The sequence below is a fragment of the Lampris incognitus genome, chromosome 2 (genome assembly GCF_029633865.1).
Source record: "Lampris incognitus isolate fLamInc1 chromosome 2, fLamInc1.hap2, whole genome shotgun sequence".
Taxonomy (NCBI): domain Eukaryota; kingdom Metazoa; phylum Chordata; class Actinopteri; order Lampriformes; family Lampridae; genus Lampris; species Lampris incognitus.
Genome location: NC_079212.1, coordinates 142187680 through 142211333, shown reverse-complemented (window position 1 = coordinate 142211333; position 23654 = coordinate 142187680). Strand labels below are relative to the sequence as shown.

Here is a 23654-nt window from a genome sequence, read left to right as displayed (position 1 = left end):
TGCCCTGTGCGACTCTTCCCATGAGGACCTTATGCTGAAGCCAGGACTCCACTTGCTGTACTGCTTCAGCAGCCTTCCATTTCCTCCCGGTTCTGACAGAGATCCCTGCATTGACCACTTTGGGGTCTCTTGGTCAAATGCCCTGCAGGTGGTCTTGTACTCACATCAGCATGAACTCATCCCTTTTCTATTTTATTTTTTTTAATTTTTTTATTTTAACCAGGCAAGTCATTAAAAACAAATTCCTAGACTACAAAAGCTCCAATAGCAGTCCCACTGTCCATGAGGCCTCCCTGCCAGACAAGCTAAATCATTTCTATGCCCGCTTCAACAAGGACAATACTGACCCAGCCACAAAAATCCCCAGCCACCCAGAAAACCAGGTGCTCACTCTATTGATCGCAGAGGTCAGAGAATCACTGCGCAGAGTGAACACATGAAAGGCTGCCGGACCAGACAGCATACCGGATCGAGTCCTCCGGGAATGTGCCGACCAGCTGGCTGAGGTCTTCACAACTACATTTAACCTCTCACTGTCCCAATCCATAGTCCCGGCATGCTTTAAGACCACCTCGATCATTCCTGTCCCCAAGAAACCAACATCCACATGTCTGAATGACTACCGACCAATAGCACTCACCCCCATTGCCATGAAGTGCTTTGAGAGACTGGTACTAGCTCACATCAAAAACATTATCCCCCCACACTCGACCCACATCAGTTCGCCTACCGTCCCAAAAGGTCTACTGAGGATGCCATTGCCACTGCCCTGCACTTTGCTCTGACCCACCTTGAACTTAACAACACATACATGCGGATGCTGTTTATAGATTATAGCTCTGCCTTCAACACTATCATCCCTGCCAAACTAACCACCAAACTCCTCTCCCTTGGCCTCAACCCCTCCCTCTGTAACTGGACCCTGGACTTCCTGACCAACAGACCTCAGTCTGTTAGGTTAGGTGACCACACCTCCTCCACCCTGACCTTCAGCACAGGTGCCCCTCAAGGCTGTGTTCTGAGCCCCCTCCTTTTCTCCCTCTTTACCCACGACTGCCTGCCAACTCACCCTTCAAATGTTATAGTTGAGTTTGCAGATGACACCACAGTCATTGGCCGTATCACCAGCAATGATGAAATAGCCTACAGGGACAAGATTCAGCACCTCACATCATGGCATACTACCAACATCTTCTCCTCAATGTGCAGAAGACGAAGGCGCATCAATGGGGTGGAAGTGGAGCGTGTTTCCAGCTTTAAATTCCTTGGAGTCCACATCAGCGAGGACCTTTCCTGGACATTAAACACCCAGGCCCTTGTGAAAAAGGCCCAACAACGCCTGCATTTCCTGAGGAGGCTGAGGAGTGCCCGTCTATCCCCCAAAATTCTCACCACCTTCTACCATTGCACCATAGAGAGCATCCTGACCAGCTGCATCTCAGTGTGGTACAGCAACTGCACCTCAGTAGACCAGAAAGCTCTGCAGCGGCTCATCAAGGCGGCCCAGCATATCACCGGTACCCGGCTCCCAGCCATAAAATACATTTATCACAAATGCTGCCCTCGAAGGGGTCTGAGCATCAGTAGAGATCCCACCCACCCCAACCATGGACTGTTCTCCCCCCTGCGCTCTGGGAGGTGCTACAGGAGCCTCAGAGCCGGCACTACCAGGCTCAAAAACAGCTTCTTTCCACAAGCTGTTGCCCACCTGAACCTGGCCACCCACTGAATGTCTGTAGATATTTTAAAATATTTTGTACTCTTGCTCTTTTTTAACTTATTTTTAGCTTTTGGTCTTCATGTGTGTATATCTTATACTGTGTTTGCTGTGTTTGTCTGTGTCTGTCTTGCACTGTTTGGTGAAGCCACAGCCCTCATTTCATTTTTAACATGTGCCTGCACATTGTTTTTAATGACAATAAATTGAATTGAATTATATACAATGGTGGCCTGGCTCTTACTGAGCTGAACAGGAGCTTGAATTTGTTGCTGCTCCCATACAGCACAATGTTGCTTAGGCTGAGGGGCAATCCTAGCCACCTCCAAAGGAAGCTGCTGACCTTCCGCTCGAAGCCTTCCACTGCAGAAATGGGGACCTCCTAGATCAGCAGGGACCAGAGAATTCTTGGGAGAATCCCATGCTGGTAGATCCAAGCCTTGAATTTTCCGGGGAGACCGAATCAGCCTGCTGCTCTCAGCCAGGTCTCAAGATTGGCAGTGGTAGTGCTGATGAAGTCTGCATCTTTCCGACTGCAGTCGAAAACCTCCCTGAGACTTTTCACCAACTTCTCAGTGATGGTCGGGATCTGCTCTTCTTCCACCTTTCCCCTCTTCAGCACCATGGAGCAGGATTTCGCTGGTTTAAAACCGATGTTCCCCCAGGACATGAGCCTCTTCAGTCCCTGCAGGGTTTATCTGGACCCTGGCATCAATGTTGTCATCACTGTCAGGTCGTCCATAAAGGCTCTGATGGGAGGTTGCATTCACCAGCATAGCCAGCACAAAGTGAGTCACCGAAAAGGTCCAACTGGTGGTGATCCCTACTTCGAGCTGGTGGCAGTCGGATGTCAGTTGGTCAGAGGAGACCCTCATATTGAGCTTGCTGTAATAGTCCAGGATGAGGTCTTTTACCTTGAGGGGGGCATGATGTTTCTTTAGTGCTACCTCGACCAGCTTGTGGGGAATCAAGCCATAGGCGTTGGCAAGATGCAGTCAAAACAGGCAGGTCTCCTCTTTCCTGCCTGATGAGCTGGGTCACCACACTTGTGTGCTCCAGACAGCGAGGGATGAGCGGTATGTCTCCCTTCTGCACAGTGGTGTCTATGTATCCGTTGTGCAGCAGGAAGAGTCACTTGACTACAATGCTGAAAAAGGTCTTGTCTTCAACACTAAGCAAGGAGATCATCCGGAATTGGTTAATGCTCTCACCGCCTTCTTCCTTGGGTATACATATCCCTTCAGCATGCCTCCATTACTGGGCGATCTTTCCACTCCTCAAGACAACCTTCAAGGCCCTCCAAAGCTAGTGGAACAACTTTGAGCAGTTCTTATAAACCATGCAGGGAACTCTGCTTGGACCTAGCGCTGAGCTTGCCCTCGCCCTCCTCACAACTCCTTGCACTTTGGGTTCCTTCAGGTTGAATTCTGTTGTAGGGTCTGGTGGTGTTATTAGTCCACTGCATGGGCTCAGGACTTAGTCTTTTGCAGGGTCACTGTATGTGCACTTTAGGTAGTCCTCAGTGGCTTCTTTGGATCAGGTCAGTCAGGCTGGCGCGCTTCTAGCCCAGGAGCTGCTTGGTCAGCTTAAAGGGATTGGCGAGGACTGCTTCCCTCTTCCTTGCCCTGTCCATTTGCATCCTACTGTGCACGTCAGCTCTGCACAGCGTAAGGAGTTTCTTCCTGAGGATTTCCCTGAGATCTGCCAGGGCTGCCCTCTCAACTTCCCTTGCCTCCTTGTACTGCCACTTGAGAGACTTCAGCTCCTTCCTGAGCTGTTGGATCCTGAATGCTCGGTGGTTCAGAGTGTATGCTGATGGTGCTTGCTTGGCAACCTCTCTTGAACCTGCCTGCATTTATACTGACAATGATGGTGGCCATTGTCTTCAGTTGCCGATCCATATCACCATTAGCTGTAGCTTCCAGCACCCGACCCGTGTCCTCATTGAACTGCTGCCGCACAGCCTTCTTGCTGGATTGGGGCCATTGGATTCTTGGGTGAACCAGTGGAGTGCTGACCGTTGGGGCTGTTGACATTTGAAGGCTGCGGGTGCTGTTGGTTCCGGGCCTGGCTCCTACTGGCTCCATCTCACAAGGCGTAGTTCCTGTACGCTGTTTCATTGGCTCCATTGTAAAGCATCTCATCCTGGCCTGGTCAATGTTGAAGCCCATCTCATTCTTGCAGGTCTTTCCAGACTTACAAAACACTGTCATTGTTGTTAGTCCATTGTCCTGTGTCGTTAACCTTCGGTCCGTCCAGTTGGGGTGCTCACAACCCCCCACCCCCGGGCTTCACTGAGGGTATATTTCTGTAGTTTAGTGTAACAGAGTAACTGTTGTTCAGTGTTCATCGTTGGGAGATGATGAAAGGGAAAAGATACATGTACAAATAAAGCCGGTGTCATCTGTATCATATAATGTAAGGAAAAACATCCTTGATGATATAAACTTTCCTTGTGTCCTTTTGGTCATTTTTCAGGTCATGTAGATGTGGTGCACTTCCTTACCAAAACCTGCCATGTTAATCCGTTTGTAAAGGACAGGTAAGAAGTATGCCTCCATCTCAGCCTTGATTTTCTTTAGTTTTGCATCCCGTTTTTGAATTTAATATGGATTCTGAATTGGTTTTGCCGAGATTCCTTGTCATCCAACATATTTTGCAGCTGCCTAATTTAGTAGAGATAGAATATTTCGAGAAAGATAGAATAAATTTCCCCTCAGGGATTAATAACGTATTTCTGATTCTGATATCCGCAAAAGGATGATGCAGTTTTAACCTCCTTGGCACTGTGTGATTAAATTAAAGTTGAATCGTGGAAATAAAATGTTTTAATTTGAACATGTCTGGGAACGATGGGGATCGCTTTTTAACCCCAGAGGCACAAAACAAAAATTACAATTACAGAGAATAAGCTCCTTTGAAAATAGATGTGGCGTTAATTGAATTGGATACTGCGTTTTCAATTGAAGTGGCACCAGGTACGTTTTTTGCTTTAACGCATCATCAATAAATTAATTTTGGGGACCTAGTGTGATGTCTATGGGAGAATAACACAGTCACCATTCAGACCAGTTCTGTAGAAGTCTTGTTTTATGCATTTTGTCTGCTATTGGACATCAGACCTGTTGGGAAATATTGGCACTGCTTTACAGCATCCATTCAGTTATATAAGTTTTACTTTACCTCTTCTTCTGCAATAGTTTTTTTGAGCTACGGCTTGTAAATAAATGCACGTGTCTTTGTTGCCATGCTATAAAAAAAAAAGTGCCTCAGCCTACCAACACGGGGATCGGCTGTTCGAATCCCCATGTGACCTCCGGCTTGTTCGGGTGACCCTACAGACACAATTGGACATGTCTGGTTGCTGCACTAGCACCTCCTCTGGTCAGTCGGGGCGCCTGTTCGGGGGGGAGGGGGAACTGGGGAGAATGGCGTGATCCTCCCACGCGCTGTCCCCCTGGTGAAATGCCTCACTGTCAGGTGAAATGAAGCAGCTGAGGACTCCACATGTGTCGGAGGAGGCATGTGGTACTCAGCAGAGGGGGGTGGAGCCAGCGACCAGGATGGCTCGGAAGACTGCGGTAATTGGCCGGATACAATTGGGAAAAAGGGGGGGGGGGTCTCCCTCCAAAAAAAAGTGTCTCGGTTTTCTTTGTGAAAATTGACGTTGCCAAAATCTAAAATGTTGCCTGGAGCCGCTTTAATAACACAAAATGAAATTGTTAACTTTCAGAACCGGGAGTGTCGTTCTGTTCCTCCGTCTCCTTCCCGTCTTTGAGTTCACGTGGCCTGGTGTCTGTTTTTCATTATCACTCAGATGGGGTAACATGCCCATAGACGACGCCTTGCAGTTCAGCCACGACTCGGTGGTCAAGATGCTCAAAGACTATCAGCAAGTCCACGTGCAGCAGGAACCCCGCAGGGCGGAGAGCGAGAATTCCCGGAAGATGGAAACAGCCGAGGGCATGGTGTGACGTGCTGAAGGCCCCTCTGGATCTGACAGTGTTAAAAGAATTTTTTTGTGTGTTTGCAGTCCCAATTTAGCAAAATATCAGGGTCCATTTATCACAACAGAACTGGAACTCCACCACAAGACCAGCTTCTAAATTCGCATAGCGGGACATTGGGCCATGTCCCGAAAGCATCTGGATGTGGGCCACTTCAGGCAGTGATGTGGCACTGATGGCCTTCTTCTGGCCCTGACAAAATGGATGTGAGCCTGAAGTGGCCCGTGTGGTAAATGGTGAATATGGCCCAAATATCACAAAACAAATATGGACCACCTTTGGCACATGCGGCATTGCTATGGCTTGGTTCTGGCCCAGATCTGGTAAACGGGAGCGGACCGCCCAAGTGCCATCATTCCACGCGGTATGTGGGCCGGATGAAAGTGTCGGGTGTGGGACGGGTCCGGGCCACAGCAATGTTGCTATCTGGGGTGGTACAAACCAAAATCTCTGGATTGGTCCTGTTAGGACCGCAGCGACCCATCAAATGTGCTGGTTTAACGTTAGAGTTTCTATTTAACACACCTGTTCTGGTGTCATTTATTCAATATGAGGGCCCAAAATCTTAATTTAGCGTTCTTCCATACACTATGTGGGGACCATAAGCATATATGGACAGATCATTATTTCAAGGGATTCTGTTACACATTTGCATAATGTTTGATCTTATGTAACTATTGCCTAATATTGTTTTTTACTGGAAATGTATCTTGTTATTATGTGTCCAGTAGAAAGTGGCTTCATGTTGAGACATGGGGAGAACGTTTCGTGACTGAACGGTCCCAGTTCGGTTCTGATCCTGTACGAGCAAGATTTATTGTAAATACTTTGATCCTTAATTGTAAATACAGAAAGTGCCCTTATCCCCTGATACTGCAATACTTTACTGAACAAAATTCTCTGCAAATTTTTTTTTTATTTTTTAAAAGTATTATCAACGCCAAAAAGAGAGTAATTCATAATACTGCATTAGAAAATAAAAGATCTGCAAAACATGTTCCTGTGTTCATTGATCTGTCACTCGTAGCGCCGTGTCTTAGCCAACATGACCTCACAGGAAAACGTGAAATGACCACGACCACTTAACACTCGCATTACGTGGCGCCGCCGCCACGGAAACTATGCCAATGGAAAGTCAATTAGGACCCTTTGTTGTGCCGGACACACAAATTCCCTGATTCAACAACATCGTGCAATGAGCGGTTATACATTTTCTAGTTAACACAATTTTATTTTATTGTTATTTTTATTGTCATTTGACTGACTTTATTATAGTGCCTTAAGATTTTCTTTGTTCTCTAAAAACACTGAATGGTGTGAGATATAACTCGTTTTGATGTAATGAGGTTAGGGTTAGGATTAGGGTTAGGGTTAGGATTAGGGTTAGGGTTAGGATTAGGGTTAGGATTAGGATTAGGGTTAGGATTAGGATTAGGGTTTTTAGAGAACAAAAAATCTTAACTAAGGCACTATGATAAATTCAGTCAAATAAGATTTTGTAAACAAGAAAATATTAAACCCCGCTCATTGGCATTGCTTCTGTGGTGGCGACACATAATTTTAACACATTACGTGCCGCCGCCACGTGATGCGAGTGTGAAGAGGTCGTGGTCATGTCACGTATTCCTGTGAGACCAGGTTGCTTGAATGCAGCCTGGTCTGAAAATACAGTCAGTAGCTCCTATTTACAAAGAAATTATTTGGTGCTTTATCTGAATGCGTAGTATCGCTGGTCCGTGATGTCAGCCGAAGGTCAACCCATGATCTGTAGGATGGGGAACGGGATCATGTGTAGGAAGTGTTGCCTCATTATTTATCACTGCATATCATAGTCACACACAAAACATCTAGATTTGTGTACAAAAGCACGTTCGGTAATGCCACTGTGGAAAAACCCTCTGTGGTCATACAACTGAAAAAGACTGCTTTCTGAGAGGACGTGATTCGGCTGTGTTGACCCTGCGGTCTCTGATACTGACCTGGTTAGTCCAGATGATGAGGGATGAGACGCAGGTGAGGGCCGGTGGGCTTCCTCACCTGGTTGCAGACACGAAGCTGGCCACACCATGGATGTAGTATCCACCATTCACCATGCAGTTCAGAGGGCTGGCTGAGTCACCCTGCCAGACCCAACAAACACACACACACACACACCATGACCTTTCACCCTTATTTGAAGCTTTGAAGCATAGCGGATTCACCAATTCATTCATGTTTCACCTTCAGATATCCAGCAGGTGGCACTGTGCAGCCACCCAGTGGTCACCAACCCTGCTCCTGGAGAGCTGCCGTCCTGCAGGTTTTCACTCCAACCCTAATTTAACACAATTACCTACTTAAGGGCTTGATTAATTGAATCAGGTGTGTTAAATTAGGGTTGGCGTGAAAACCTGCAGGATGGCAGCTCTCCAGGAGCAGGGTTGGTGACCACTTGCACTACACAAACCTCTGTCCACACACCACCAGTTGCAGCACCCTCCACCTGACAGACAGACAGCCAGCCCGACTGACTGCCACCGCCGGCACAGATCATGGTGGTCTTGACGGAGCCTCCTCACCATCTGCCACTGGAGCAAGTCTTGTGGTCCACAACGGGCAGGTAGGCCTGTTTGAGCTGGGGAGGCAGCCCGCCACCGGCTGATAAAGTACCGATAACACATGTGCATGTGATTTCACAAAACCACATTGAGCTTTCCCAAATGTAAACCTTCCAAACATTATTCTCAGTGACGTCCACATTGCTAAACAAGCTCATGATCACAGAAACAGAACCTTTTTTGGGTGCAACATATTTTGTCAGGGGGTCCCAAATAAACCTCTCTCATGGTTTACTCATGCTGTGTAGTTGCCCATGTGCAGGGATTTGTCATGCTGGTGTGGAGGTGTGCTGTTGGTGGAGTGAATGCTGTGTGGTGGAGGTGGGTGCCTGTATCCGCCGGTGGGACCGTTTCTGGTCTTACTTGTGTTCTGTATGTGAACCGCGTGTTGTAGTGGTCTGTGTTTAAAGTTACACCGTCCTGTGTAATGTTAAACTGGCTGGGGAGGAGGATCCTCCCACAGGACAAAGAACAGTCAACCTATCTGCCCATCTATCTATCTATCTATCTATCTATCTATCTATCTATCTATCTATCTATCTATCTATCTATCTGTGGTGGACACGTATTGGGGACAGAATTCAACCCAGGAACTAAGGGTTAAGTCATGGTTGCCCTGGCAGGTTAACGCAGGGTTAAGTTATGGTTGTCCAGCCAGTTTTCTGGTTATTCTTGCCACCTCCGCTCAGTCGAGCTGTGGTTTGGTTAGCTCTCTGATTTACCGTGGATTAAAGAAAGTTGCCTACACGGCTAAAGTGTGAACCTACGGTCTTCTCCGTTCCTTCGGCTCTACACTGGTGACCCCGACGTCGGTTTTCGGATAAGTTTTCTGAAACCACACACATTATGGCTACGAACGCCGTTGCAATGAAACTGCCGGCGTTTTGGGAGTCTTCCGCGGCTACGTGGTTCGCGCAGGCTGAGGCGCAGTTCGCGCTCAGAGACATAACAGCAGACGAGACCAGGTACTACTACGTAGTGGCAGCGCTGGGGGGCGCTACGGCTTCCAGGATAAGCGGTTTCATAACCAACCCACCGGCCGATGGTAAATACGCCGCACTTAAACATCTCCTCCTTGAAACTTTTGAACTGTCAGCAACGGAGAGAGCACGTCGCCTCTTCGCAATTCAGGGCTTGGGAGATGGCAAACCATCGGAGCTAATGAGCAGGATGTTAAACCTACTGGGTCAAGAAAAGCCATGTTTCCTGTTTATGGAGCTGTTTCTGCGCAACATGCCGCCCCACGTCCAGACTGCGCTCGCTAACTCCACCATCACTGATCCCCGTGAGCTGGCAAAGGAGGCTGACCGATTCTTCGTCGCTACACAACGTTCCTCCCATGCCGGGGTGCTGGCTCCTACCTTCACTGGCCCCCCGCCGACATCGCGGGCGTGGCCCGACGGTGGCGCCACAGCGTCAGACCGCTACAAGCCCTCTGGACTCTGTATGTACCACGCTCGATTTGGTGCGAAAGCTAAACGGTGCCGTTCCCCCTGCAACTACAGGCCGACGGGAAACGAGAGGGCCAACACTCAGTAGTGGCCATGAGTGTTGGCGATACGAGCAGGCTACTCTTCATCCTCGACACCATCTCCGGTCGGCGATTTCTTTGTGACACGGGCGCACAGAGAAGCGTGCTCCCTGCTACTGACGTCGACATCATGGGCGGGGAGCGGGGCCCCCAGTTGGCGACGGCTGACGGCAGCCCTATCCACACCTACGGCGTGCGGTCTGTAGAACTGTGTTTTGGTGGACAACGTTTCACGTGGGAGTTCGTCATGGCCAATGTAACGCTTCCCCTCCTCGGAGCTGATTTTTTTGTGCGCTTACGGTTTGCTAGTGGACATTCAGAACAGCCGTCTGGTCGATGCCTTAACCTTCTCCTCCTTCGCATGTACGCGGAGGGAAGCGGCCTATGCAGGTCTAGCCAACTCTCTCTCAGAGGCAGACAAGTTCAACCGCCTCCTCGCTGAGTTCCCTGACCTCACCCAGCCTACCTTCTCTGCACCTACCGCTAAGCATGGGGTGGAGCATCACATTGCTACGAAGGGGCCCCCGGTCTACGCCAGAGCCAGGCGTCTCGACCCCGCCAAACTCGCCATTGCCAAGTCTGAGTTTGAGCACCTGGAACGCATGGGGATCATCCGCCGCTCTGACAGCCCGTGGGCGTCCCCACTCCACATCGTCGCTAAGCCTGATGGAGGTTGGCGCCCATGCGGGGACTACCGCCGACTAAATGACGCCACCACGCCCGACCGCTATCCTGTCCCGCATATCCAGGACTTTTCTGCAAACCTGTCTGGCAAATGCGTCTTCTCAAAAGTCGACCTGGTCCGTGGTTATCATCAAGTTCCCGTGCACCCCTCAGACATCCCCAAGACAGCGGTGACTACCCCATTTGGCCTATTTGAATTCCTACGAATGCCATTTGGACTCAAAAACGCGGCCCAGTCCTTTCAGCGGCTGATGGATTCAGTGCTCCGTGGCCTTCCTTTCATCTTCGTCTATTTGGACGACATACTCATCGCCAGCGCCTCCGAGGAAGAACACCTGTCCCATCTTCATGCCCTCTTCACACGCCTCAGCCAGCATGGGCTGATCGTCAACCCGGCGAAGTGCCGGTTCGGGCTGACAGCCATTGATTTCCTCGGGCACCGCATCACCGGGGACGGGGCGGTCCCCCTGCCCTCAAAGGTGGAAGCGGTGGCGGCCTTTCCGCGCCCCCAAACAGCTCGTGCGCTCAGGGAGTTCATCGGGATGGTGACATTCTACCACCGCTTCATTCCCCGAGCCGCCTTTATCATCCGGCCACTGTACGAGGCGCTGAAAGGCAAGTCCCCCAACCAGGCGGTCGACTGGACAGCAGAGCGGGACCGTGCGTTCACCGAGACTAAAGCTGCGCTCTCCCAGGCTACCCTGCTAGCGCATCCTTCACCTACAGCGCCTATTTCCATAACCACGGATGCATCGGACTATGCTGTTGGTGCGGTTCACGAACAGTGGGTGGGGGGGGCTTGGCAGCCTTTGGCCTTTTTCAGTCGCCAGCTTACACCCCGAGAGCGCAAGTATAGTACTTTTGACAGGGAACTCCTCGGTCTCTGGCTCGCCGTCCGGCATTTCCGTTTCCTGCTAGAGGGCCGCGAGTTTACTGCGTACGTGGACCACAAGCCCCTCACGTTTGCCATGTCCAAGACGGCCGAGCCATGGTCCGCTCGCCAGCAGCGACAACTCTCCTACATTTCGGAATTCACTACCGACATCCAGCACGTCGCTGGTAAGTCTAACCAGGTAGCTGACTGCCTCTCTAGGGCAGTGATTGGAGCGGTCCACCTAGGCCTTGACTATGCACAGATGGCCGCTGACCAGGCCACGGACCCGAGCATCCTCCGTCTCCGGGCCTCCGACACGGGGGCTCCGCCTGCAGGACGTTCCTTTCAGCGACACAGGTGTCACCCTCCTGTGTGACGTCTCCACAGGACAGCCCAGGCCCATCGTCCCGCACAGCTGGAGACGCCCCGTATTTGAAGCTGTGCACGGCCTCTCTCATCCAGGCGGTAAGCCATCCGTGCGCCTGACCTCTGCTAAGTTTGTGTGGGAGGGACTTAAGAGAGACGTGAAAGCGTGGGCCGACTCGTGTGTTGCCTGTCAGCGGGCTAAGATACACCGCCACATTAAGGCGCCCCTGGAACGCTTCGCAGTGCCGGAGAGTCGATTTGACCATGTCCACGTCGACCTGGTTGGTCCCCTACCCCCCTCCCAGGGGTTCACCTACCTCTTCACTGTGGTGGACAGGACTACGCGCTGGCCTGAAGCTGTTCCCCTGGCATCCACGACGTCTGCTGATGTGGCCCGGGCTTTTATTGGGTCGTGGGTCTCACGTTTCGGTACGCCTTCCGACCTTTCATCTGACCGCGGGCCACAGTTTACCTCAGAGCTATGGAATGCTGTGGGTGAGGCTCTGGGCGTCAAGCTTCATCGCACTACCGCCTACCACCCTCAGGCGAACGGCCTATGTGAGCGCTTCCACCGGTCCATGAAGGCTGCGCTTCGGGCTACTCTCAAGGACTGCAACTGGGTCGACAAGCTCCCATGGGTCATGCTGGGCCTGCGGACTGCCCCGAAGGAAGACCTACAAGCCTCCTCTGCGGAGCTGGTGTACGGCACGCCGCTGCGAGTCCCAGGCGATTTCATGCCCAATGCAACGCGTCCCTGGTCAGCTGTGGACCAACGAGCCTCCTTGCTGGACGGGGTCAGAGCTTTCACACCCGTCCCTACCGCCCAACACGGCGCGCCGGTGTCCCAGGTGCCCCCAGGTCTGCAGTCAGCGGACTACGTGTTCATCCGTCACGACGCACACCGCCCCCCTCTGCAACCCCCTTATGACGGCCCCTTCCGCGTCCTGGAACGGGGAACTAAGCACCTGGTGGTGGATTTTGGGGGCACGGCCGAGCATGTTTCAGTGGACCGAGTTAAACCCGCACACCTGGACTTGACGCAGCCGTTGGAGTTAGCCCAACCTCCTCGTCGCGGTCGTCCCCCGGCTCCGCCTCCTCCCCCCGTGGAGGCCCGAGCTGCCTCTTCTGCTCCTCAGGCCGACCTCCACAGGCCCGCGTCAATGCCTCCCGGAGACACTCCGGCCCCTGTTATCCGGAGCCGCCGCGGACGGCCTGTCGTCCCCCCGCGCCTGCCTGACTTCGATTACTAGGGCGAATTCTGGGGGGGCTCATGTGGTGGACACGTATTGGGGACAGAATTCAACCCAGGAACTAAGGGTTAAGTCATGGTTGCCCTGGCAGGTTAACGCAGGGTTAAGTTATGGTTGTCCAGCCAGTTTTCTGGGGATTCTTGCCACCTCCGCTCAGTCGAGCTGTGGTTTGGTTGTCTCTCTGATTTACCGTGGATTAAAGAAAGTTGCCTACACGGCTAAAGTGTGAACCTACGGTCTTCTCCGTTCCTTCGGCTCCTACATATCTATCTATCTATCTATCTATCTATCTATCTATCTATCTATCTATCTATCTATCTATCTATCTATCTATCTATCTATCTATCTATCTATCTATCTATCTATCTATCTATCGATGCTTTAGTCGACTGGTTAATGTAGTCGCCCGTGGTGCGGGAGAACCGGGTTCGCGTCCCGGCTGCCCCCCGAATTCGCTAAACTGGCGTCAGCAGGGGGAAGGTGAGACCGCGAGGCCATCGGAAGCGCGTGCGCCCAGAGGCGTGAGGGAGCGGGGACGCGCTTCACGGAGGGGGGTAGTGTAACGATCACGGATGACTAGACTCGCTAGCCCCTGGCAAAGAGATTGGGCTCTTTCGTCGACTGGTTAACGCAGTCGCCCGTGGTGCGAGAGATCCGGGTTCGCGTCCCGGCTGCGGCGGTTCCCGGCTGCCCCCTGAATTCGCTATATAAATGCAATCCATCCCATCTATAACTATCGGTGTATCTCCCGCTTCCAGTGTGGGAAAATGGCGGCGCAAATTCACATTTGCAGCGACCTCACCCAGTACCGGTGTGGGGAGATGGCGGCGCGAATTCCCAGCCGATCCAGAGCTTGGTGTGTTGCGTCCTGTGGGCCCAGGGACCACGGCCTGCCTGGAGCTGCGCACGAAGCGGTAACACCGAGGGTTTATCTGACAGGGCGCGGAAAGTGGGCAGGCTAAGCTGACTGCTAGCCCATGCAGACTGGCAGTTCCGATAACACCGAGGGCGGTCTGGCAGTGGCCTCGCCAAGCCTTGACTTGTGTTTTTAGTGTCGTCGTGAGGAGTGAAGGGAGGTGTGTCTGGCTGGGAGAGCTAGCATTGGATTGGCTGAGGGAGCTTGGTCTGCTGCGTCCTGTAGGCCCAAGGACCACGGCTCTGACCGGAGCTACGCCCGAAGGGGAAACATCGAGGGCAGTCTGACAGGATGCGGAAATGACGCAGGCTAAGCTAATTGCTAGTCCATGCAGACTGGCAGGTCTGCATGGACATGATTTATGATGTTACCTGGCCTGGGCACAGAGACAAACAACTGCTAAAGAACAGTTGGGAGGAGATTGGACGTGAATTGGGAGTGAGCTGGACGGCAGCGCTGCCTCTTTTTTAACAGATACATGATCATGGGCTCCTCCACCGTCGCCATGTTTGCTTTCTTCTTCTTCTTCATTTCCGGCAGCCTAGACACCTTACCTCTGAACTGCCCTCTAGTGGATGTATTGCTTAACAACCATGCCAACGTAAAACACGGATGGGAAGTATGTGGGCACAGTGATGTTTACAACATTTGCAAAGGACGTATCTATTTACGTACGTAAAGGGAGCATAAATATAAATGAGCCTTTACAGGGACGTTAGGGGAAAGTCCTCTAGACGTCCCATGATGTCCCGGGGACGTTATTGCATGTCGTTCGGGGAACGTCCCAAGGACATTACACGGACATTAGGGGAAAGTCCTCTAGACGTCCCCGCGACGTCCCGGGGACGTTATTGCGTGACGTTCAAAAAACGTCCCGGGGACTTTAGGAGAAAGTCTACTACTACTAGACGTCACGGTGATGTTATTGTGGGACGTTCGTTGAGTATCTCGCAATAACGTCCCCTTGACGTAGTGAAAACCCTACACAATGACATTTACCGGACGTTCGGAGAGGACCTTTAGGGGATGTGCTGGGGGCGTTCTTTTGTTTGCTGGGAAAGTGTTTCTGATTCTGTTTCTGATTCTATACATTAATTCATTCATCATCAGCTCCTTCTCCGGGGTCGGGTCGCAGTGGCAGCAAGCTAAGTAGTGCACTCCAGACATCCCTCTCCCCAGCAACGCCCTCCTGCTCCTCCTGGGGGATCCCAAGGCGTTCCCAGACCAGATTGGATATGTAGTCCCTCCAGCAAGTTTTGGGTCTACCCCGGGGTCTCCTCCCAGTTGGCTGTGCCCGGTAAACCTCCAAAGGAAGGCGCCCAGGAGGCATCCTAATCAGATGCCCGACCCACCACACCTGGCTCCTGTAATGTTTCTTATTATAAATGAAGAAACTTGGGGTTCAACAATTACAACTATTTATTAAGGTACTGTGACAACTCAGCTAACATGTGCATCAAGTAACGTGTGGTGTCCTCTTCTGCCGGAATCCTACAAACTACTAAGTTTGTGGCTACTGCCCTCAGGTGGTAAGTATTGGTATAAATATTAGTATTAACTCCTGTCACCACATCCCCTTTCCTTTAGATGTAGCTATACACAAACTATTCATCTAGCCTTCGTGGCAACTTCAAACTGTAATAAAAACATTCTTGTCACCCACAAGCATGAACAACATTTCTTTTCAACAGCATAAACAAGCATATATATCTATTTTTAACAGCATAACCAGGTTCCTTTTACGAAGTGTTCATGTTTGATTTCAGTCTTTCTTTCAAGACAACTCACAAGGATACGGCTCAGTTTTTTTTCTTTTTTTACATTACAGATTCAAGCGGTCAGGTGCTTTGACCTTGCGTGTGGATCTTTTCAGCACAGGTGAGTGTTCAGCTGAGTGTGCAGGTGATGTGTCTCTGCTCAGCTGGTGGTTCAGCGGATGCAGTGCAGGGTGGATCTTCTTCATTTGTTTGTTCTTGCAGTGTCTCGTGTTTTCAGCAAGCTCCTTTGATTCCTCCTCAGGATTTGCCCATCCTCTGTTCTGACTGTGTAGGATCTTGGACTTACTCCTCCAGAACAGTGGCTTTCTTATTCCAGCTGTTGGAGTCTTCGAGTCTCAGTGTGTCATGTCTTGCCAGTGGCACTAAGCTTCCCGATGACTTGTCATAGTTTGCTTTTTGTCTCGTTTGCAGATGCTTTTGTTTCTGTTTCACCTCTTTTGCTCTTCAGTGCGGGGAAGCGTGGTGTGTAGCCTATGTCCCATCAGAATCTCAGCAAGAGACTTGCCATGTTCAAGCGGCGAAGCTCGGTAACTCAATAGAGCTAGATATGTATCTGAGCGGCTGTCTTGTGCTTTCTTGAGCAGCTGTTTGACTATGTGAAGTCCTGTTTCTGCTTTACCATTTGACTGGGCATACAGGGGGCTTGAGGTCACATGCTGAAAGTCATACTCTTTGGCGAAGTCCTGGAACTCTTTGCTGCTGTAGCATGGTCCATTGTCACTGTAGACGATCTGTGGGATTCCATGTCTTGCAAATATTGACTTCATGTGTCTAACCACACAAGTAGCAGATATGCTTGGAAGCAGAGCCATCTCTGGATAATTTGACAAGTAGTCGATCACCAGCAGGTAATTCTTTCTATCCAGGTGAAATGGGTCAGTCCCAACTTTCTGCCACAGCTCGTCTGGTAGGTCTGTGATTGCCATCGGCCGTTTTGCGGGATACTTCAGACAGGTCTCACAGCTTGAGACAAGCCTATTGATGTCTGCATTGATTCCTGGCCAATAAACAGCTGTTCTGGCCCTTCTCTTGCATTCTTCCATACCGAGGCACCCCTCTGACGATGCTCAGCTCTTATGTCGTAATACTGTTGACATTCACCTCTAGGCCAACCCTCATTCAGATTCTTGATGACTTTCTGTAGGCCTGTGTCCTTTTCTGTTTCAGCTGCAATCTGCTTGGATTTCATGTCAGACACGGGTAGTGATTCAACAATCAGGTTCGGGTGGAGAGTCACATCCGTCTCTGTGGAGCTCCCACTGCGTGCTTCACTCTGTGTCGTCACCCTGGCCAGAGCATCAGCGAGCACAATGTGCTTACCCAGTGTGTAGATCAGGTCGAAATCATAGCGTTGTAGCTTCATCATCAGTCTTTGAATTCACGGTGACATCTCTCTGAGGTTTTTCTTGATGATGGCTATTAACGGCTTGTGGTCTGTCTCTGCCATGAACGTTGGTAAGCCATAGACGTAACTGTGGAATTTTTCAAAGCCATGTACCAGTCCCAAACACTCCTTTTCAGTTTGTGCATAGCGACATTCAGCCATGGACATTGTTCTTGATGCGTAGGCGACTGGCCTCCATTGTTCTCCATCAGCCTGTAGTAACAGCGCTCCAATTCCATTTTTCGATGCATCAGTGGATATCTTTTTCTTTTTGGACGGGTCGAAGAACGTCAGCACTGGTTCTGTTGTGAGAGTGGTTTTCAGTCGTGTCCGTTCCTTTTCATGATCTTCAGTCCACTTGAACTCAGTTCTGTTGTGCAACAGCCCTCTCAGGTGCACAGTTTTTGAGGACAGGTTTGGTATGAATTTGCCGATGAAATTGAACATCTCCAGCACTCTCAACACACCTTTTTTATCCTCGGGCCTGGACATCTCCAGTATCGCTGTCACCTTGCTCTTGTCTGGCTCCACACCTGTTACTGACAGCTTGTCTCCCGGAAAGGTGATTTCGTTCACACCAAACTGACATTTTGCTCTGTTCAGCTTTAGTCCATACTTCTGGATGCTTTGGAGCACTTTGATGAGCCTCTAATTGTGCTGCTCCAGTGTGGATCCCCATAGCACGATGTCATCCACATGCACACGTACCCCATCAATACCGTCTATGATGTGCTCCATGGTGCTGTGGAACACTTCGGGAGCAGAGGAGATTCCAAAAGGCAGCCTTTGGAAAGAGTAGCGGCCAAACGGTGTATTGAATGTACAGTACTTTGTGCTATCCTCGTGTAGTTTTATCTGCCAAAAGCCCTGGGATGCATCCAGCTTGCTGAAGAACTTTGCACCACTCATCTCACTTGTTATTTCCTCTCTGCTTGGAATTTGGTGATGTTCCCTCCTTTATGCTGGCATTCAGGTCTTTCGGCTCCACTACTACAAACACGAGGTTGTGTTGGGGGTTTTTTGGAACTACTACAAACATGAGGTTGTGTTTCTTTTTCCTTTAACTCTCACCTTGAGTCTGCATGTGCCTTTGGTGTTCATGAGCTGTCCATTGTAGGCTTTGAGTGGAACAGAATTTGGACGAATGCGTGGCTTTACCTTCATGGCTTTGACGTCGAGCTCATTCATCAAGTTAGCCTTTGCTCCTGTGTCCAGCTTGAGAGGAATGAGAGCTCCGTGTATATGCAATGGAACAGTCCACTTGTCCTGCTCAACTCTGTTCACACTTGACTGTTCAGGCCCTTTAGGCGTGACATCTTCCTGCGCTACCATTCCCACGTTCCCACGAACAATGAATCATAGAGATCAGTTTCTTGCACACGTCTGCATGCACACGTTCACCTCGGCTTTGTTTCCCCTTGGAAAAGCATTGTTTCGCGTAGAGATTTTGTCCTTTACATATTTATTACGGACTTTGCCATGAGCTGGGCATTGGTTTGGTGCATGTCGAGTGCCACATCTTTTACAATTAAAAGCCTCTAAGCCCTCCTGCCGTTTCGACCGCCATGATGTTCTCTGTTTCTGTGCCCGTGCAGGCACAGTGGTCATCGCTGCGACGTCTTTTTCACTTTCCTTCGCGCCACCATCGAACGTTCTAGCATGCTGCAGGGCTACCTCATTAGTGTAACCGGTTATTTTCTTGCCCGGTGCGGGATTCGATACGGGGTGTACTGCACCACAAGGCGACATCACTACCCGCTCGGCTAAAGGGTCAGACCCGTTAGCTAGGGACTAATGTGTCTTATTAGTAGTTTACACTAGCATGGCATAGCCTCACATCTCCAGCTAAGCTAAGGTCCGTTTCTCGTAGTAATCTCTCGCTCAGTATCTTGTTATTAATGCCAAACACCAATCGATCCCGGATCACTGAATCATGCGGCTCTCCAAAATTGCACGTGTTAGCTTTCAATTTCAAGTCCCTCAGAAAAATGTCTGCGCGGTCACCATGTTGCTGCGTGCGCATGCGCAACGCGTGCCGTTCGAATGTCTCGGTTTTTCTTTGGCGGACAATGTTCATCACACTTCTTGACGACTTCTTCCGTGCGTCCGGTTTGTCATCCAGTCCGAGGGCTTGCAGGTGCAGCATGGATCGCTGTTTGAACGTCCGCCCTTCGTAGTCCACATGTCCAGTCCAATTCACAGCGTCAGGCGGCCTCAAACTTTCCACGACGGATGTCTCTGGACCACTCCTGGTACCATGTAATGTTTCTTATTATAAATGAAGAAACTTGGTGTAACCGGTTATTTTCTTGCCCGGTGCGGGATTCGATACGGGTTGTACTGCACCACAAGGCGACATCACTAACCGCTCGGCTAAAGGGTCAGACCCGTTAGCTAAGGGCTAACGTGTCTTATTAGTAGTTTACATTGGGTTCAACAATTACAACTATTTATTAAAGTACTGTGACAACTCGGCTAACATGTGCGTCACAAGTATCGTGTGGCGTCTTCTTCTGCCGGAATCCTAGACTACTACGTTTGTGGCTACTGCCCCCAGGTGGTAGGTATTGGTATAAATATTAGTATAACTCCTATCGCCACAGCTCCTTTCGATGCGAAGGAGCAGCGGCTCTACTCCGAGCTCCCTCCGGATGTCCGAGCTCCTCACCCTATCTCTAAGGCTGAGCCCAGACACCCTACGGAGGAGACTCCTTTCAGCCGCTTGTATCCACCATCTCACCCTCTCGGTCACCACCCAAAGCTCGTGACCATAGGTGAGGGTTGGAACGAAGACTGGCTGGTAGATTCTATACATCTTAGCCTATATCAGCACTTTCCTAACCAACTCAACCTGCTTTAGAGCAGAAAGTTAAGTTGGGCTCGTGTCGTGCATCGTTGCATCATCGTATCTTGTGTTGTGACCTGTTGTGGACAAACAACCCAACCCAACCCAGTCTGTTAACATCCCCACCCCGGCCTGTGCATCACGCCGGATCTGACTCACTGGAGGTGCGTCCCCATCCGGCGATGTAGCAGGGGTTGTTGTGGGGCAGAATCTGGCCAGAGGGGGGGGCAGAGAGCCAGCTGGACGTAGCAGTGGACAGAAAGCAACGGCTCAGATGGGGAAGGCAGCAGAAAGAAACCGAGTCAGGCGGCCCGCGGTGTCTGACGGGACATTTCGTGAGGATGCCAGGAAGTGATTTGTATTCAGAGTCGCTCAGCCGGGGGGGGGGGGATGCGTTTAATTCAGAGGTGAACATTTTTCATTAGATGAGTCAGATTAATCAGGCATAACAAATTGTAAAAAGGGTTGTAATTAGCCTTGCAGGGGGACCCTTTTCTCATTAAAAAGGAGGAACACAACCTTCTTTGAGGGTTACTGGAGATACAGTGACCTTTTATTTAATTCCACCGGGGAGACAAAGTGGGAAAAAGTGTTTCGGGGATTTCGCCCCATGCCAATTAAAAGGTAATGTAATTAGTAATTAGAATCGTAATCCTCGCTGTATCTCAAAGCCCCGAGATACTGGTTGCGTTGCAGAATCGGAAACACTTTGTCTGTCGTTTCCCGTAGCAGTGCAACACAAAGACAAAAACACGTACCCAAGAACTACAAGAACACATATATCCAAACTAACACATATGTCTAAGCTAAAGAAATAAATAAATAAAAATCACTGTCCAAGAGCATGAACACCAGCCAGGATGGCTGTCAGAACTGCCGGTCTGCATGGGCTAGCACAGTGTTTCTCAACCGGGGGTGTCCGCGGACCCCTAGTGGTCCGTGGTGTAATTGCAAGGGGTCCGTGAAAATAAAATATCTTTAAAAAAAAGATCCTATGACATTTATAGAAATAGGATTATTTTACTCAAATGTGACTGAGACCTTTATCTACCTAAACTATAAAGGGTAACAGGACTTTTTTCTCTAATTACATCTGTTTCACAAGTGGAATTTGTTGTATTTTAATAAGAGATCTCGCTCCCGTTTGCATTGTTAAAAGTTACTGCATAAAAATTCTGTTGTTACATATATCTGAAAGTTACTGAATACATATTCTGTTTTGTTACATCTATCTGAAAGTTACTGAATACATATTCTGTGTTGTTACATATATCTGAAAGTTACTGAATACATATTCTGTTTTGTTACATCTATCTGAAAGTTACTGAATACATATTCTGTGTTGTTACATATATCTGAAAGTTACTGAATACATATTCTGTTTTGTTACATATATCTGAAAGTTACTGCATAAGAATTCTGTTTTGTTACATATATCTGAAAGTTACTGCATAAGAATTCTGTTTTGTTAACTATATCTAAGTTACAACTGAAAGCTCTTATTTTTGCCCCAAAGAGTGAATAAATGCTATAATGCAATTTAAAATGCAGTTTCTACTGTTTCTATCAAATTGCAACCCCCCTCCCCCAAGATCAGGTGGAGGGGTCCTCAGGGTAGATCAAAAATACGCAGGGGGTCCAGGACCCCAAAAAGGTTTGAGAACACTGGGCTAGCAGTTAGCTTAGCCTGCCCCGCTTCCGCGTCCCGCCAGACCGCCCTCGGTGTTACCTCTTCGGACACAGCTCCAGGCAGGGCCGTGGTTGTAATGTCCATGCTTTGTAACTTTAGTAGTGTTTCTGGTGTTCGTTTTAATGTTTATTCTGGTCACAAGGGGGCGCTCTAGGCTAAGTGTTGTATATGTGAGCCGCTCTTGGTTCACGTTAAGCCCGGAAGTAGCGGAGCTAGGGACTAGTGTCAGTAGCCGTGGCTAGCAGAAGATTCCAGAAGGCAGCTTCGTGGTATTTGAGGTCTTATTTCAGAACTTTACAGCGGCCCCCCCGGGCCCACAGGACACAACAGACCAAGCTCTCCCAGCCATCAAATGAAGACCAATTTAGACACAGACGTGGACTAAACAGTGGTTCTCAACCTAAAGGTCTCAGTCACGTTTGAGTAAAATAATCCTATTTCTATAAATGTCATAGGATCGTTTTTTTAAAGATATTTTATTTTCACGGACCCCTTGCAATTACACCACGGACCACTAGGGGTCCGCGGACCCCCGGTTGAGAAACACTGGACTAAGACACTGCATGGATGGTACTGGGTGAGGCCGCCGCAAACGTGAATTCGCGCCGCCATCTTCCCACACCGGAAGCGGATTATTATAAAATTATTGATTAAAGATGAGCCATTGATTAAAGCTGCACCGTGCGATTCTGGTGAGATACATGGCCCCTGGTGAAACTCCTCACTGTCAGGTGAAAAGAAGCAGCTGGTGACTCCACATGTATGGGAGGAGGCATGTGGTAGTCTGCAGCCCTCCCCGGCACGACTCGGAAGAGTGGGGTAATCGGACGGGCACAATTGGGGGAAAAATCCACACAAAAAAAAAACATGACTCAAAAAAATAGCTCCAGAAGTTTGAACTGCAGAGGTGAGGTTACAGAGGGTTCAGTTCAAATAAAATCTGAGGCCTTTGAGGATACAAAGCACCATATGTCAGATTATCTGGCAAAAAATCTGCAGAAACTGAAATGAATTTTCACACTCATGCATGCACACACGCACATAAACACACACACACACACACACACACACACACACACACACACACGTTGACTGAGTGTGCAGTTTTGCTTCTGTGAAGCCTTGCTATGTGGTTGGACTGTGATCGAAAAATTCATCTGTGAACAAGGTGATTCAGAAACGATTGCTACATGCTGGACCCAACACAAAACCCAGATAGCATCCGGATGTGGGCCACTTCAGGCAGTGATGTGGCACTGATGGTCTTCTTCTGGCTCTGACAAAATGGATGTGAGCCTGAAGTGGCCCACATGTATAACAGCAAATATGCCCCAAATATGCCAAATCACATGTGGGGCCTTCTTTGGCAAAGATGCGGTGCTCTGGGCAACATGTAATCTGGATGTGACCCTGAAGTGGCCCGTGTGGTAAATGGTGAATATGGCCCAAATATCACAACACAAATATGGGCCACCTTTGGCAAATATGTGGCACATGCGGCGTTGCTATGGCTTGGTTCTGGCCCAGATCTGGCAAACAGAAGCAGACCGCCCAAGCGCCATCATTCCACACGGTATGTGGGCCGGATGAAAGTGTCGGGTGTGGGACGGGTCCGGGCCACAGCAATGTTGCTATCTGGGTCACCATCCACTCCTGACCAGGGTTCCTGCACAGGTGGGCTGGTAGGAGCTGCCAGATCTGAAAGAAGATACGAGACGGCGGGGGTCGTAGCCGCCGCAAGGTCACAAGGTAAATTTACTTGGTTCGTTCAATATTTGCTCCACACAGACGGCGGAGGGGGGAAAAGGCGCTGGGTCTGTGTCAAAGCTGCTTCTCTTCAAAAGATAAACGTCTAAACATGACGGTTTTAACTGCCGGGGCCAGGAATTGGGTCTGGCCTCCTCACCTCCCACGACTCTGTCCTCCTTATCCTTCAAGAGGAGGGCCCTCTGCCAGGACTGAAGGAATACATCGTTTGTGTGTGTGTGTGTGTGTGAGAGAACTGGTGTGGTTAT

At 49.8% G+C, this 23654-nt stretch overlaps 1 protein-coding gene and 1 pseudogene across 1 annotated transcript in view; one reads left to right on the top strand and one right to left on the bottom strand.

Annotated features, from left to right (window-relative positions):
• Positions 1–6713, top strand: part of gls2b (glutaminase 2b (liver, mitochondrial)) — a 37701-nt gene extending 30988 nt beyond the window's left edge. The window contains exons 17-18 of the mRNA XM_056301831.1: positions 4196–4259; positions 5535–6713. Of these exons, the coding sequence (XP_056157806.1) occupies positions 4196–4259; positions 5535–5691 (221 nt within the window). The 3' untranslated portion in view covers positions 5692–6713. The remainder of the gene's footprint in view (positions 1–4195; positions 4260–5534) is intronic.
• A 1044-nt stretch (positions 6714–7757) lies between these two features.
• LOC130132787 (elastase-1-like) overlaps positions 7758–23654 on the bottom strand; it is a 22609-nt pseudogene continuing 6712 nt past the window's right edge.